The sequence below is a fragment of the Petromyzon marinus genome, chromosome 44, assembly GCF_048934315.1.
Source record: "Petromyzon marinus isolate PM22_M1 ecotype Great Lakes invasive population chromosome 44, UKy_Petmar_22M1.pri1.0, whole genome shotgun sequence".
Taxonomy (NCBI): Eukaryota; Metazoa; Chordata; class Hyperoartia; order Petromyzontiformes; family Petromyzontidae; genus Petromyzon; species Petromyzon marinus.
In genome coordinates, this window is record NC_133710.1 from 3,885,456 (window position 1) to 3,901,904 (window position 16,449).

Consider the following 16,449-nt stretch of genomic DNA (forward strand, 5'->3'; position numbering starts at 1 on the left):
CCTTTGTTTAAACGTTTAGCCACATTCCACCATTGCAATTAAATCTGAAATCGCAAAGCTTTTACAATCTCGGCTCTCAAAGGGTGCCAAGGCACTGCAACAAAGGTACACAAAAGTACGCAAGCATTCATACAAAGATAAAGATCCTCCCATATAACCATACCAGACAGCGAGGGCAAGTACTGCTAGCAAGCGTCGAGAGGTCGGCACGACACAGCATCACGCCCGGCCGCCTTTGTCTCCCCAGTGGTGATGTTTACACACCACACCAGGTATTCATTTAAGGCTGAGGAGACCTAGGCGAGGCCCAGAACTGGTTCATGTATTAGCCACTCGTTATAGGTGGCGAAGGGGAGTCGAACTCGGGTCGCCGGGTACGTAGGGTAGTGCACTAACCACGGCACTACCGCTCCCCACAATACATTCACATACAAACGCCATTTTTGGTTTGATTAGTCCAAAGGCCATCACCATCCCCAGGACAAAGATGCAGTGCAGGCCACACACATCAGGGGCATGAAGATACAGGCTATAAATGACCTATATTCTTTGGGTGTTTCGGTAAAGTCACGTATATAGGTTCAAAGAAAGGAACAAAAAATAACAAATAAATTACCTTTAAAGGTAAGCGCTTTTTCGTAAAAAAAAAATCATGCGGAAACTCAAAATAACACATTTTAAGACGGCACTGAGTAGGCGTTTGGGGCCGTGTGCTGGATGGTTCCGAGGCATTCACGTGTGTGCCGGACTCACAAGTCGTCACGCCACGTGGATACAAGGATTACAACTGCACTTGACTTTGGGTGTGGGGGTGGGTTCTGCGCTAAGCGGGACTCTACCGACAACATGGACGACTGTACACCCACTGGAAAATAAAAGAAAACATCCTGACGGTTGAGAAATATTATTTTGGATGCATACCATATTCGTTTTAAAATAATAGACGCATGCATGAATGTGTGGGTTTTTTTTTTGACCACAATTAGTATTTATTATCGTCTTTTCGACAACAACTGCCCGAGGAAAATTTGTCGCATCTTCTTGCCAAACAAGATTTCAAACCGGCACCTGTACATCGAGACCAATTCAAGATGCACAACGCGGGACGTAACAGAGAGAAGGCTCAGGTGGCTGGGACATGTGCTGAGAATGGAACCCGAGTCCATAGCGAAAGCTGCCCTACGGTGGGACACCACAAGGGAAAAGACCACGTGGGAGGCCAAAGACCACCTGGCGACGCACCGTTAAAAACCAACTAAAGACCATGGGGGAGGCTGTCTTGGGGTTAAGCAAAGAAAGCTGCTAAAGACCGTCCGGCATGGCCATGGGCTTCTTGCGGCCTTATGCTGCACAGGGAGTGAAGAGGAGTAAGTTATCTTTTCGAACCATTTCATAACCTCTAAACTCGGAAAAGGTGTCGGTGGCCTACGTGTTTTAAATCAAACGTGAATATGGTATTGAAAACAGCTGCCTTTGGATGGTTTCGTTACAGCACAAGACTCTAAATAAGCATGCAAAACAACTACATAGGAAAGTCAGTCATTGATTAAATTATTTATGGGCAGGCCGCCTCAAATAATCCATGTATAACACACGATCAAAGGCATCAAAAGAAGTTTTAAATAACGCCTCTGATGGATGAAGCCGATTTTATCAATGGCTGATAAAAGGTGGGTACAAAGGTAGGCCTCCTCCATGCCTCTGTTAAGATTAGATTCAACAACGCGTCAGTCTTTTACAATATTTATATATTTTTTCCTGATAGTATTATCGGCGTCATGTGATTATTTTTGGTGCAGTCATTCATGACCGGCCTAACACCATAAACTCACTCATGACTGTACTGCAACAAAATATCACATGATGCTGATATCAAGATAGCATATAATTATTGTTAATTTTATTATTTGTAACTGGTGATCAGGCTGACCCCTTCAACCCACTACACTTGAGAACCAGGTTCAACCGCAGGTGATTGAAACCTGGATTTGAAGCCAGAGGTCAACACTTTGAACAGATGTCATCACTCTGACCTCTGAACCAACAAGTTACCTTGCGAAAAAAAAGTATTTCACGCTTGTATTGCACAGTCTCATTTTTATTTCCCGTCCTGTATATTCTGCGTCATTTATTCTTTGTCGTCAGCTCCATCGTCATTCAAACAGCTTTTCATGCAATTCGATATAAGTCGAATTAATAGTACTTTACTGAACCCGATATCCGCATGTAAATACATTATGGTGAGCATAACACTCGATTTTAACAAACGCATCGATCAATGTCTGTTAAAGGCTGGGGGGCTATTTTGTCAGCAGAGGGCAGTGCAGCAGAATCCGTTGTTGTACTGTACTTCTATGCCCTAGCATCTATGTTCTCCACCTTGGTGACCAGCTGAGTGAAGCATGCTCAAATGACCTTCACGACCGCCAGGACACGAGGAAGGCCCTCATTCAGCAGTGGTTGAAACAAGGGCTGTACATGTACATATAACACATAGGATCTTGTAAATCACAAAAAAGCTAAATTATGTTTGTGCCTGCATACCATTTATTTGTTCATCGGATTGCGGCGACTCACGTGACACACGACCCCGGTTCTTTTATAGCGCACAAAGAGATCCGCTCGCTTTTCATTTCTACTCTACGGCCCGTCGCGCAAACCTCCAATGCTCCAGTATTTATCTAACGTCCCTAAATCCCCCAAATGGTGAAGGTTCAGAACGTTTTGCGAACACATTTTCTCAACGCCAAACATTAATCATCCACGGTGCACATTTACCGTGCCCTCCCTGCTTAAACAAACCAGCCATCACCCAACTTGAAATAAAAAGTAATCTGGCGCTTTGGGCCCCCCTCCCCCCCGAGCGCTTTTGGGGCGGATCAAATACATTTCTGCAACTTCCAAAGCCGCCAGGAGCTGCGGGATCATGTTCATGTACAATCCACTGCTGCTGCTGGGCAATAGCCTCCCTATGCCGTCTGGGTTGCGGTGGGGGGCTGCATGACCATATTTGACCAGGCTCTGCGGTGCGGGTTGGTGAGAGGCGGACGGGGGGTGTACAGACGTACCGTACACAACATCGCGCCAACAGCAGCCTTTAACGCCTGCTTTATGCACGGTGGTCGCCCATCCAAAAACTAGCGAGGTTGACACCAGCTTCACTGCCGCGATCTGACAAGATGGGGCGCATTCCGGGCGAGTTGGTCAGAGGCAGCAGAGTGGAGTGGGGATTGACTCCACCAGTGCGGAAACTTATTTCCTCGTACGAGTGGGGTTTTTCCTGCAGGTACCCATGGTGTTTCTACCGCAAGTGGCCAAAAATATCGCCAACGTAGGACCCTCATAAAAACGAGTCTGAAAACTCATTGAGGGTTTCCTTGACAAACAAAGTGGACGGAATAAAACAACTATCGGTGTGTGATTTTGTCATGACCCAGTGTCATTTTGGTGAATCAGGTTCACTCTTGCAAATGAGACTCTCCCGGTATATAGAGTGTCTCATCTGGTTAAACAAAATGAACTTGAACCAGAGCATTAAGGCACACAAAAATGTTAATACCTTCCAAAAGCTGTAGAGCCAGTGGCAATTGATGTAAACAATTGGTTACATTGTTTCTTGAGCTTAAGAAACGAACGACGAAAAACTGAAGGCGACCAGTGACTTATAACCATCAAAACCTAACACTGAAAAAACAAACTAAACAGTAACTGGAAGCTGAAAACGCCTTGGTACACCTCAATGTTTATCCATTGCCATCACTAGGCAATGCTCACTTCCCACACTAAATTCAGACTGCACGACATGCTTTGTTGGGGCTGAAAATCGACACCAGACTCGTTTCAAAAGGGGTCTCCCCCCCATGTCATTTGGTGCACAAAGTGACGATCCAAAAAAACGCCGGAAAAAAAATAAACAAAGTTAACAGGTCGCCACTCACTCCATTGTGGAAGGTTCCAGCCTCGGGGTGAGCCGCAGGTAGCAATCGGGGAAAGTGCGCTAATTTTTTCACAAGCTGTACAACTAACACTGGCGTCACGGACAGGTGGGCAACGGAGAAGGCGGAGGGGGCGACGACGGAGAGGGAAACGGGTCGAACGTTCGATGCTGAACGTCCCTATGGAGATGGAATGCGCAGCTGTAGCGATGACAAGCTCGTACCCCCCATCGCGTGGGGGTGGGCCCTGGCATGCGCAGGTGAAGCAAGGTGTACGTAACCGGTGCATTTGGTCAAGATCAAGACGTCATCGTGGTCACAGCGGCTGCTGATGCCACCTCATGGTCGCTACCACCGCGTTCCACCATGCACCAGTTTCCACAGCTGCCGCTGCTGCTGCCGCTGCTGCTGCTGCACGGTATACACGTGACAATTTGCCCGAACAGTAACCCTACCAGCTGCTACTCTCAGGTCTTCCCCCGCGGTTGTTGCACTCGGTCCATTGAACGAATTCTAGATTAGAAGTTGTTTTAAATATTTATTTCTTTCACCTACGTGACTTTACTGAAAGAACCAAAGAGAATTGAACGAATGTCGGAGACCGAAAGCGTGCGGAATGTTAACAACGATTCGTGGAGGCACGACGGAAAGGGCGCACGGTACGGAGGCAGGGGTGGGAGTATTCCTGTCCCGGTTCAAATGTACACTTGCGTTCAATCGAGACCGAAGACTAATTTCTTTGAGAACTGCTTTTTTGTGCTTAGTTTGCCGTCGTTCCCCCGCACCCCTGCTTAGCACGGTGGGCTACGTACGTTGCGAAAGAAATTCAACATACAAAATGCACACAGCAAGACACATGGTAATCCATTAGCCCATAACTCTCTATTTAGAGCTTGCATTTACACGATGTTAAGAACTGCAAAAGTTACATTAGAAATACAAAATTCTAGCATAGCTGCGATGCATTGATGAATGAAATATTTGATTTACAGTGAGGGAAAATGTATTTGATCCTCTGCTGATTTTGTACGTTTGTCCACTGACAAAGAAATGATCAATCTATAATTTTAATGGTAGGTTTATTTGAACTGTGAGAGACAGAAAAACAACAAATAAATCCAGAAAAACGCATGTCAAAAATGTTATAAATCGATTTGCATTTTAATGAGAAATAAGTATTCGACCCCCTCTCAATCAGAAAGATGTCTGGCTCCCAGGTGTCTTTTATACAGGTAACGAGCTGAGATTAGGAGCACACTCTGAAAGGGAATGCTCCTAATCTCAGCTTGTTACCTGTATAAAAAGGCACCTGTCCACAGAAGCACTCAATCAATCAGATTCCAAACTCTCCACCATGGCCAAGACCAAAGAGTTCTCCAAGGATGTCAGGGACAAGATTGTAGACCTACACAAGGCTGGAATGGGCTACAAGACCATGCAGCTTGGTGAGAAGGTGACAACAGTTGGTGCGATTGTTCGCAAATGGAAGAAACACAAAAGAACTGTCAATCTCCCTCGGCCTGGGGCTCCATGCAAGATCTCACCTCGTGGAGTTGCAATGATCATGAGAACGGTGAGGAATCAGCCCAGAACTACACGGGAGGATCTTGTCAATGATCTCAAGGCAGCTGGGACCATAGTTACCAAGAAAACAATTGGTAACACACTATGCCGTGAAGGACTGAAATCCTGCAGCGCCCGCATGGTCCCCCTGCTCAAGAAAGCACATATACATGCCCGTCTTAAGTTTGCCAATGAACATCTGAATGATTCAGAGGACAACTGGGTGAAAGTGTTGTGGTGAGATGAGACCAAAATGGAGCTCTTTGGCATCAACTCAACTCGCCGTGTTTGGAGGAGGAGGAATGCTGCCTATGACCCCAAGAACACCATCCCCACCGTCAAACATGGAGGTGGAAACATTACGCTTTGGGGGTGTTTTTCTGCTAAGGGGACAGGACAACTTCACCGCATCAAAGGGATGATGGACGGGGCCAAATCTTGGGTGAGAACCTCCTTCCCTCAGCCAGGGCATTGAAAATGGGTCGTGGATGGGTATTCCAGCATGACAATGACCCAAAACACACGGCCAACAAGGCAACAAATAAATATTTTCATAGAATTTGCATGATATTTTCTATCCCCATGTACAACATTTGCATATCGTCACCACATCACACGTGTGGCGAGTTTCTCAGATTTCGGAGGCCAGATTCCTGTAGTAGGCATGTCTAAATGGCTGCCGAATAATCTGCTCATCCACTGGGCGCCAACCTATGGAGCTCGTATGAACGACCAACGGATTCGCAATAGTTCATGGACTAAAAAAGTGATATAATACACAACCACGGTTTAAAAAAAAATAAACTTCCCCCAGGATCCATTCATAAATGAATGCACCTCCCCTGCAGTCAATTCTAAAGGCCTTTAATGTGAATGCTGCCAGAGTGCTTCACTTTCCTGCAAGTCAATGCACACAATGGGTGGCGCTAAAGCAACACAATTTCACGTGTGGAACGCTGTCCGACGTGACCGCTAAAACAAAATATATCCCAAGCTCCTTTGTGCCGACAACTTTGTGCAGTGTCATATTCAAGGTTTTTTTTTACACTTTTGTCTCGATTTCGGAACAATGGAGGGCCGCGTCTTTCATTCTGGAGGCGTCACTAGCGGAGCCGATAAGCCATCTCCTGCGGCCAACATAAAACCCATTATTTGAATTAAAAATAGAAAAGCTGTCAACACAAAAAAACACACCAATTGAGCTATCTTTGGAATAAAAGGGCCATGAGAGAATGTTACTGCATCCATCCCCCAAGGCTTTTATTTGGCAAATGCAGATGATACTAAACTGTCAGTTTTAAAAAACACGGACATCACTCACAATATATACACACAATGAATTAAAAGACACTTACATAAGTCCTGGATTATAAGCTGGGGAGAGGTTCCCATGTACAGCTAACACTAATTACTCTCCATAATCGACAGTAACCTGTACATCAAGTGAATAAACAAACGATAGTACGTCTCAAATACGGACCGTCACATACCTGCCGTGACAAATTAACTGCCCCACACTCAGCGCTGTATTTGCATATGGCACAACTATCTCCAGCGCTGTCCTACCAGACAGTCTCATCCCTTCACCTGATGAAGGCCACTTGCGTTGTGGCCGAAACGTCGTGAGAATATTATTGTTATTTTATTTTATCAATTTATTATTTTATACTTATTCTACGTGACTTTACCGAAAGAACCAAAGAAGAACTATCTCTTTCTATAGATATTCTCAAATTCGACGTTAATTTTCAAACTCTTTCTCCCAAATTACCGTCAAGCACTTTCCCACGTTTTTAAAGCAGTTTGCGCTTATTTTTGTCCAGTAATTTATTGTAAATTTAATATATATGTTCACGTATCTGACATTTTCAAATGTCCGCCCATATCGACAGGCCTCTGCGAGTCTGGACGTAAAACGATATTAATAGTGCTCGTGTGACTATTGGACCCATAACGTAACGGAATGCGTCAGGAAGACCAAGAGATACATTTGCATACGGCTTGCGGTTTACAGTTCACGCCGAGGCTATGTGGCCAACAGAGAAACGCGACCTCCACCCTCCAACCTCCATCTCCCCCCAAAACGGCACCTGCTCATGGCGACTCTGAAAAAGTCCCAGATCCTGTAGCGTTATCAGGATAAGTGAAGTTATTTTGGTAATGAACACTGGGAGACGGATACCCCTCCCACAGCTCTCCTCCCCCCCGCAGCACTCCCTCCCCCCCCCATTTAGCCTTTAATGACCTTTGGGGATCTGATACCCCCAGCTCCGAGTACAAACGGGAGTTGCCAATCAAAAGCGAACAAACACTGCAGGCCAAAGCGGAGGAGCGCTTAACAGAATAGACGACCACACGGCCAAGTTCACATTCCCATTGCTAATGTATAAATCCACCCTGCCAATCCAACTGGCAGTTTGAGTTATTAAATTGCATCGATTGGTCCTTTTGATGTGTATATTTTTCACCACCGCGACGTGATTAAAACTAATTTGTCTTCAGGTATTATTGAGTGACTCTAGATTGCTTGCCAGCCGTGTCGTGAAGCAAGCAGAAACCACAAAAAAAGTTCCACGATTAAGTTGGTGTTGTTGTTGTAGGATGTCAAGGGAGTAGAGTTCAGAATGTTACTAGAATGCATAAAACACAACTGATATATGCAGTGCTGGTGAATCTAAAAGTTTAAAGCCAAACACTAATTCGTGGAATTGTCCAACCATCTAATGCAGGAATCTCCTGAAAAAGTGCCTTAACATTCAGTTAGGTTTTACTGCCTAAACCAACCGGGAAAAACCAAGCCTCTCATCTTAATGCAATGATCCATACGACCAACACAACACTGTCTGGTATGTGGCACAAATCCCAAAACGGTAGACAAATGCATGCGTACGAACCAGAGCAGGATTTCCAGGTGTGCATATTTTGCTTGTACAGGCAGCAATGAGGCTTAGTTTCTTTCATCGAATTTCTCCTGTTCAGTTTGACCTGTCTGACCCTGGGGAACTACATTCCTGCACATACAAAAAACACAACCCTCCTTTTTTATTTACACTTGCAATCCATTTACGTCGAGTCGGACTGGACATGGGCAGACAACGCAAGACCGAGTCAAGGCCAAGGGCAATGAAGATTTGGGTATCCAAGCAAAAACAAATTTTAATCATCGCGCGGGCTCTCCGAGGCTCCCAATGTGCTAGGCCGCGTAATCAAAGGTGTGCAACGGACCGAGCATTTCGGAGGAGCCAAATGCAGCCGAGAAGTGTTCAGGCCTCACTTCCCTTTGAAGTGGACGCTCACGAGGGAGCGAGGATAAAGGGTCTTTTAAGACTAAAATAGCAAGGTGTCATGCCGTCAATCTAAAACGACACGTTGTGCGTAACAACTCTTTTACATAAGGACACTTAAGTGCGCCAGCACAACATAAAAATGCAAATAATTCCTCTTGCCCAAGATAGAAATCGGCCAGACCCGTTCAAACATTTGTGGAATGTTAAATCATTGCCACCAGCCAGGTCCCATTGAAGAAAAAGGTAATTTCAGAACTGGGTGTGTGAAGTACATCAAACTTATACACATTGCTGCAAATACATCACTCATAACACGTCAAGTCTAACAAAAGGGGGGGGGGGACTGGTGAAGATACAGAATACTAATGCTACGGGTAGCACGGAGAACAAATTCACCGGGCCCTTTGTTCACGTGTAATGGCATTGAACGCGTATCGAGTGACGGGGGCCACGCTCAAATGGAGGCCACAGCCCGCCCGCCCGGGCAAGTGCTCTCACGTTCCTTCGTAGCGACACGCGTGCAAGCGCAGCAAAGATCGCTTCACTGTCTGCCGTCGTTTCAAGCGCCACTGTCATTCGGAAAGCAAAAAAAAACAGGATGCCACCGTGCTTGAGACGACGGGCGAAAAGTACACAAACGTAGTAGCATTACCAGGCACTGGGTAAAGTGTCGGGAGCGCTGCGGTAGAAATTATACGGACGCCTTGCGCGCGAAGCTTAGAAAAAAACAAGACGTGTCAGTGTGTTGTTGTTGTTGTCACAGGTGGCAGGGTTAATCTACTCTTATCGGCAACAGATCCACACCGTGCCCCGCGGACACTTTGTCAACAATTTCCTCCTCCCTTGCATTACCCGCACAGTAGGAATTTGCATTTAAAAGACAAAATCAAACACAGGCAATACTTAACTGTGTGTGCTGGCCACGCATATATACTACAACAGCCCTAAGGCCATAATTTTAGTAATTTCACAAGACTCTTGCAATGTTCATTACCTTGAAATGCAGGCTCATTAAAGGGATACCATGCTACCAACATGCAAGTATAGCTTGAAAATGGTGATCAGATTTATTTTCCTTAACATAACTTCCTCCAAATACTTGCTTTGTTACATCGGTCACGCAACATTATACACGGGAACATATTTTCAGCGTGTGCTTTGCTTAATCCCAACCGGCCAGATCAAATTACACTGCTGGATGAGGGCCTCTTCAACCGTTGGGGTTATTTGACCATACCTTCACCAACCTGGTCAGTGTGGGTTGGCAAAGGTTGGGAGTATAAACGTGGGAGCATAGAAATACATTACAACAAAGGATTTTACTACACTGCCCTCTGCTGATAATATGCCCTGCAACAGCCTACAACACATGCTTTATGCATACTGGTCACCCATCCAAGCATTGTCCAGGCTCAACACTGCTTAGCTTCTGCAATCTGACGAAATCGGCTGCATTACACGGGTGATTTGATCATAGGCTGGTTGTATTCATACAACAGTTTAATTGTTAAGAGCTAGCCATGCTGGTAAAAGGAGAGGCTCTGCCAGGTGTAGCTATCTAAATGTAAAATCTTGCAGCAAACTCTCAAAGCGTGTGCATTGTGTGCAGTGCAAAAAGCAAAGCCACCCCCTCGCAGAGGTACGACACAGATATGCAAGCCCGCTGGAATGTGTCCCCAACCTGCAGCAAGTACTAGCGTGGCTTGCGCCTCAGAAAACATGCACTCTGGGATTTCAGCTCTGCCGGTGCCAACCTTATGAACTTGACTATTCCATATTTTAATTTATTATATTCACTAGGTGCCTATGGTGACCCCATGCAGACCTTAAACATTTCTATTTAATTCCAAGATTGCTAAGAATTCTGAATGAAGCTTGCACGTGCACACGCTAAAGGGCCACACTCCAGAGTTTGGGCACGCAATTCATTTTTAGCACGGAACACACAGCCAAACTGCCCGATTGGAGCATGTCCTGTGGTGTGAACTTGCCTCATGCCTGACAGTGTGCAGCTGCATAACCCTGCTGCCTCAACTGTGGGAGGTCCATCAGCAGGGGGTAGCAAGGCCAGCCACGTGCACTGCCAAAGCCGCAAATCAGGCAGAAGAAAGCTCTATTAATAGTCGTGGCTGCTTTTTCTTTCAAATTTAAAATTGAAGACAACTAGGTGCAAAGGTAATGGTGCAGCCCTGCAATTGTTTGTTCACGGCACTGCTGGCGGAAGGGCCTCCAGTAGATGGAACTCTATGGAACCCCTCTGGAGAGAAATTGGCCCACTCTGTCATGCTGACCAAACATTTGGGAAAAGGTGTGTGTCTACCCACAATTGATCTTGCCACATGCGGCACGCCAATAGACTGTGGTGTACCCATTGTAAAATCCTAGTTTGTTTTCTTCGTAGATTTGGATAACTCTATAGCCACACAAGACCTCAAATACACGACCTTAAAAATCACAGTATACAAATGGATACCAGACTAGGTCAAACTAGCTGAGGTTTTGCTCAGAGGCGCAACTTATCACATTCCTCGTAAACTATGATGACTTTTCACACAAATCCATTCTACTGCCCTTGCTCATCTTCTCCACGGCAATGGCCTGTTTCAAACAAGTTAAAATGCCAAAATCTAACCAACGGGGTCAAGTGTTTAGGTTGTGCCAGCTGTACGCAATCCAAAACTTTTACGGCTGGAAGCAAAGGGTATATAGCCTAAGGCATCGTCATACAAAACATTATACAGCACCGTTATTTCTTAACACAGCCATGCGTATCATCATCGGAACACCGACATCAATGCCAACACCATGGCTCTCCATGCTATCGAGCATCCTGCCACCCCACATTTGCCGAGCAGTGGCATCATCAAGGGAAGGACAGGGCTACGTTAAACGCCGAACTGCCGAATTGGGACGATCTCAACCGGCTCCCCCTTAACTTACGTGACAATCTCGCCAACCTTTCTGGAAAGTAATATAAAATGCCGACCACATTGTTACCACCTTAGGGCAAATCACAAAGTACCAGTAAAAATGTTTTTCAACATTTAGACTACTCAGTAAAATGTCAATTGATCTCCATATAAACAACCGATTTCCTTGCTTTTCATTGCTTCGTATTATTGAGATGGCTGAGGTTACACCGGGTTTTGTGATGAAATCACAGTATACGCAAATTCTACAGATGACTTCCAATGGCCTTGCAGATCAGTAAGTGTGGTCTGTGGACCACAGGTTGCCAAACACTGATCTCTCATTTCTCTACTTGACAGCTATAATGCAAAAGCAAGGAAAGACAACGCACACTGCAAATGAAGCACTCTAAGGGCAGCCTATAGAATAATAAAACGGGGAAAATAACTCCAGTTGATTTATGGGATAAGACACCAACACGCAGGGCCCCCCCCCCTGGGGTTGGATTCGCACTGCAGCTTAATACGAAAACTAAACTATTCTTTTTTTTACCAGGTAAGGTCCACAATTGACAGCTCAACGAAAGTGGCTTATGATGGGTAAATTTAAGAAGGCCAAATGTTCTCAACGAATGCCTCTAAATGTGGAGGGAAAAGCCGGAGGACCCCGGAGAAAAATCCACACCACCATGGGGGCAAACTCCAAAAAATACAGCAGACGTCAGGGTCGGGACTGAACCCCTGACCTCCTGTATACCAGGTGAGGTAGTTAACCGTGGCGCCGCCGTTTTGATCAAAACAGTTGCAATACCACAGGTAATTTTCTGTTATATAAAAAGGGGTTATTGTGTGTGCTTCATTTAAAACGCACACAACCTAGCAGTGAGGAAGACACTGTAGTTGATGATGTGTGCATTGTAACATGAGCCCCTGGAACATGAAATAAACAAGTTTAACACGTAGGCTTTCGCGACCAATATTATTCATAATAAAGGTTTTTGGGTTAGATCTCGTAAGTATAAATGTGTCGTAACCCTCCACCACCCGACACGGCCAGCAAGGTTTGTCACGTAAACCAAAACGCGCCAGTTAGTTACTACTTCAGCCCACCGGTGTGTTGGAGAGAAAAATCCACAACGTTAACAATTTGTTTTACATGTACAATTTTTACGAATGAAAAATAAACAAGTTCAGTGCAGCAGTTTTGACCAAAACATTACAATAAACACACAGAGATGTGTTAACTTCACGCCAACTATTGCATTACACGGTCGTTGACAAGCATGGGTGGAGAAGGCCCTGCGTCCAAAAGTGGATTGACCACAGATAATGTTGATGCCGATGAAAGCCGAAGTGTAAGTGCAGGGGCAATAAATCATGCCAAGCCCACATGGGGCATCTCTTTCATTCTAGGTCATTGGCGTAGCCTACAACTCTTCGAGAAACACTGCAGTTTTGAGACTTAAGTTACTACTACAGTATACGATTTGGCCACATCTGTGCCACTAAACTGGTCTGCCTGATGAATGGCCCAGCATCATCATCCACGTCTCGACAGGCCTAGCGCTTGGGAAAGAGCGAACACCCACAGGCGTTATAGCCGGCGTTGCTTCTGGGTCGGCAGCAGACAGCGGCGCCTGGAAAATCCACTGTTGCACGATACTTCTATGCGACCGCGTCTTTGTGGGATGACCTAAGTGAGGAACAACTTAACGACCTCAGCACAACCGAGAAGTCATCATCACCACGACGACGACCACGAACAGCGGGCAGCTGATATTCGCCACGAAGGGTGACGGCACCACCGCGCTTTGTGCCAGGCTAGGTGCACTTTTAAGACAACTAAGAAGCAACTCACACCCCCCACCCCACCCCCAGAGAACGCGGTGTGACCACTGCCGTCAGTCACCTTGTAGACTTCGGAGAAGAATCCCGATCCGATCTTGAGCTCGCACACGAAGTCGTCCAGGCGAGCCAGCTTGTTCACAGCGCTGAACAGAGCCAGGTAGGAGGACGGCCTCAGGCGGCCAAGCCCGGGGATGTGGAAGGGCACCTGAGGGACAGCAGGAGGGTTGCTGGCGGCGGTGGTAGCCGCCGCCGGCAGGACCGTGTCCCCCCGGTCTCCAGAGCCCGAGTCGGGCTGCAGGGAGCGAGGCTGGAGGAGGGCGCCGGACTCGATCCAGCGCTGCGCCACGTCGCCCACGTTCACCGCCACCGTCTTGTTGCTGTTGACGTTCATCGTCGCGACGGCACCGGCGTCCACCGCGTGGACTCTCAGCGCCCGAGCGCCGCCCGAGGCATCGCCGCCCCGCTCGGGCGAGGCCGGAGTCGAGGCTTGGGCTCGAGGCGGAGTCGCGGGTGGAGCTGGTGGCGAGGCTGCTAGATCCAGGGTTGCAGTCGCAATGGACGCGACTCCCAGCCGTGGGATGCGTCGCGACAAGCTTGGACCCCCCCCCGCCCCCTACCTACCTACCTACTACGGAGCCGTAGTTTAGGCGGGAGCTGGAACTAACGTAGTGGCGGCGGCGGAGAGTCTATTGGAGAGCAGATTGTGAGGTTAAGGTAGCTGCTGGAGCCGCTGAACGATGCAGTTTGGACTCGTTATGGAGCTCTTAACCACCGCTGGAGCAGGAGGCTCAAGGGCTCTGGATATGATGATTATCGAGCTGCAGCGCAGGCCGGAGTTGAAGCTGGATATGTATCCACTAGCTGGATGCGAAGTCGACGCTGAAGCTATCGTTCAGGCTTGACCGTAAGAAAGCTGACGCCGCTGGATAATGTATTCTATAGTCGCTGTGAAGCTGCGGCCGCTTTGCTCTATCCGCTGCTGAACGGGAAGTTTTTAGCTGGACTCGGGGGGAGGGGAGCCGAGTTGGAGCCTCTGAAGCTGCTGCTGCTGCAGTCAAGGCCGGAGCCGCTCGCTGCACCGATTGTGGTTCGATTGCTCCTCGGGAACCGGCTGGAGCCGCCTGCGACGTGCGCTCCTATTCGCCCTGAAGCTGGTCAAGCTTCAGCTTGCTCTATCCACCGCTGGCCGGGAAACCGGAGCCGCAGCGAGAGAGACGCGGGGGGTGAGAGCTGCGCTGGAACTCGGCTTCTGGCGCCGTCTCCACGCGGCCACGCCCGGCCACCCCCCACCCACGCCGCGGTGCACGCTGGGATATGTTTACCCCGTGGGCGTGACGTCGTGAAAGCGGCGGTGTATACTTTTAGCGGCGCAGCTCAAAGGGCGGTTTTTGTGGGGGTGTTTTTTTAAAAATATATTTTTTGAGCGCGTTGGACATCGCTCGCAGCTTCGTACGCTCGCGTGCAATGGCACGTTTGCTGCAGCGGTGCTAATGCATTGGTCGTTAGCGCCGTTGCGTCGATCAGAATAGAAATAATTAACAATTGCGTTTTGGCGGCAAAGTGTTTGTGGAAGTCGTTGCTACGTTACCGCTGCTGCAGCCGCCATAACGTGGAAACTGAAGCGTTAATTTACGAGCTCACCCGGACGATGATTAATCGATTAAGAAGTTAATCGGCCTAAACTATTTAATCGAACGCTTTCCAACACGTCTTGGGAAGTATATATGGGACTGTAAGTCCGTAATAATAAACATTTTTGGGTTAGATCTCGTAAATATAAATGTGTCGTTAAACCCGCCACCACCCGACACAGCCAATTAGCGTTGTCATGTAAACAAACATGCCAATTAATAATTACCAGGATGGCATTGATTTGGCATGTTTGCACATAATACAGTACTTTTATTGCTCTCGCTTATCATTTAGTGTTGAATATACCTTGAATAAATGTATTTGTTCTAATGGCAATAGTGTACAGCAGTTGAAATTTCAGTTCCTTTTTTCATATCTACTTCGTTTCACGGGTTTAATAAAACTGTTACTGATGAACAATGATGCATTGTTGAGTGACTTGGTGTTTTATTAATTAGAAAAGTAAAAAAATATATACTTTTATAATTTTACACAATGCTACTTTTCTTAACCGCTGATCAGCGTAGATATTTGCAAGTATAATAGGAAGAACGGAACAATGTTAATGGTAAATAAGAGGATACTTCCACGATGGATTTCCCCCGTTTGCAACGCGCGTTGCTTGGCATGGTGTCTGACGTTTCATTCCCAGCCCAGAATATTCACTTCCTGAAGAAGGCCCCCGGCATGTGGAGTGAAACGTCGGATTTCGTGCCAAACGACATGCGGTAGCACAACCCGAGAGGACTGCACAGCACACTAACTACTGCAGTATCATTTTAATTACCATCTCGAGACGTTTTACAAGGTTAAAATAGAGTAAAGTGCAACAATGAACAAGGTTGCAGGAAACAATGTACACATTTTACAAGGTTAAAATATTCTTAGTTTTTTCGGTAAAGTCACGTTGACTTTACCGTTGACTTTACCGGAAAAAACTAAGAATATGAATTACTGCAGTCACGAAAGCTTTAAATCAAAAGGTTAAAATAGTCAGAGTATAGTGCAACAATGAATAAGGTTGCAGGAAACAATGTACACATTTTACAAGGTTAAATAGTCAGAGTATAGTGCAACAATGAATAAGGTTGCAGGAAACAATGTACACATTTTACAAGGTTAAATAGTCAGAGTAAAGTGCAACAATGAACAAGGTTGCATAAAACAATGTACACATTTTACAAGGTTAAAATAGTCAGAGTAAAGTGCAACTGAATAAGGTTGCAGGGAACAATGTACACATTTTACAAGGTTAAAATAGTCAGAGTATAGTGC

The 16,449-nt window shown here is 46.5% G+C and overlaps 1 protein-coding gene across 1 annotated transcript in view; it reads right to left on the reverse strand.

Annotated features, from left to right (window-relative positions):
• Positions 1-14,864, reverse strand: part of LOC116951934 (dual specificity testis-specific protein kinase 2-like) — a 53,044-nt gene extending 38,180 nt beyond the window's left edge. The window contains exon 1 of the mRNA XM_032970810.2: positions 13,604-14,864. Coding sequence (XP_032826701.1) covers positions 13,604-13,933 — 330 coding nt within the window. The 5' untranslated portion in view covers positions 13,934-14,864. The remainder of the gene's footprint in view (positions 1-13,603) is intronic.
• Positions 14,865-16,449: the final 1,585 nt, after the last annotated feature.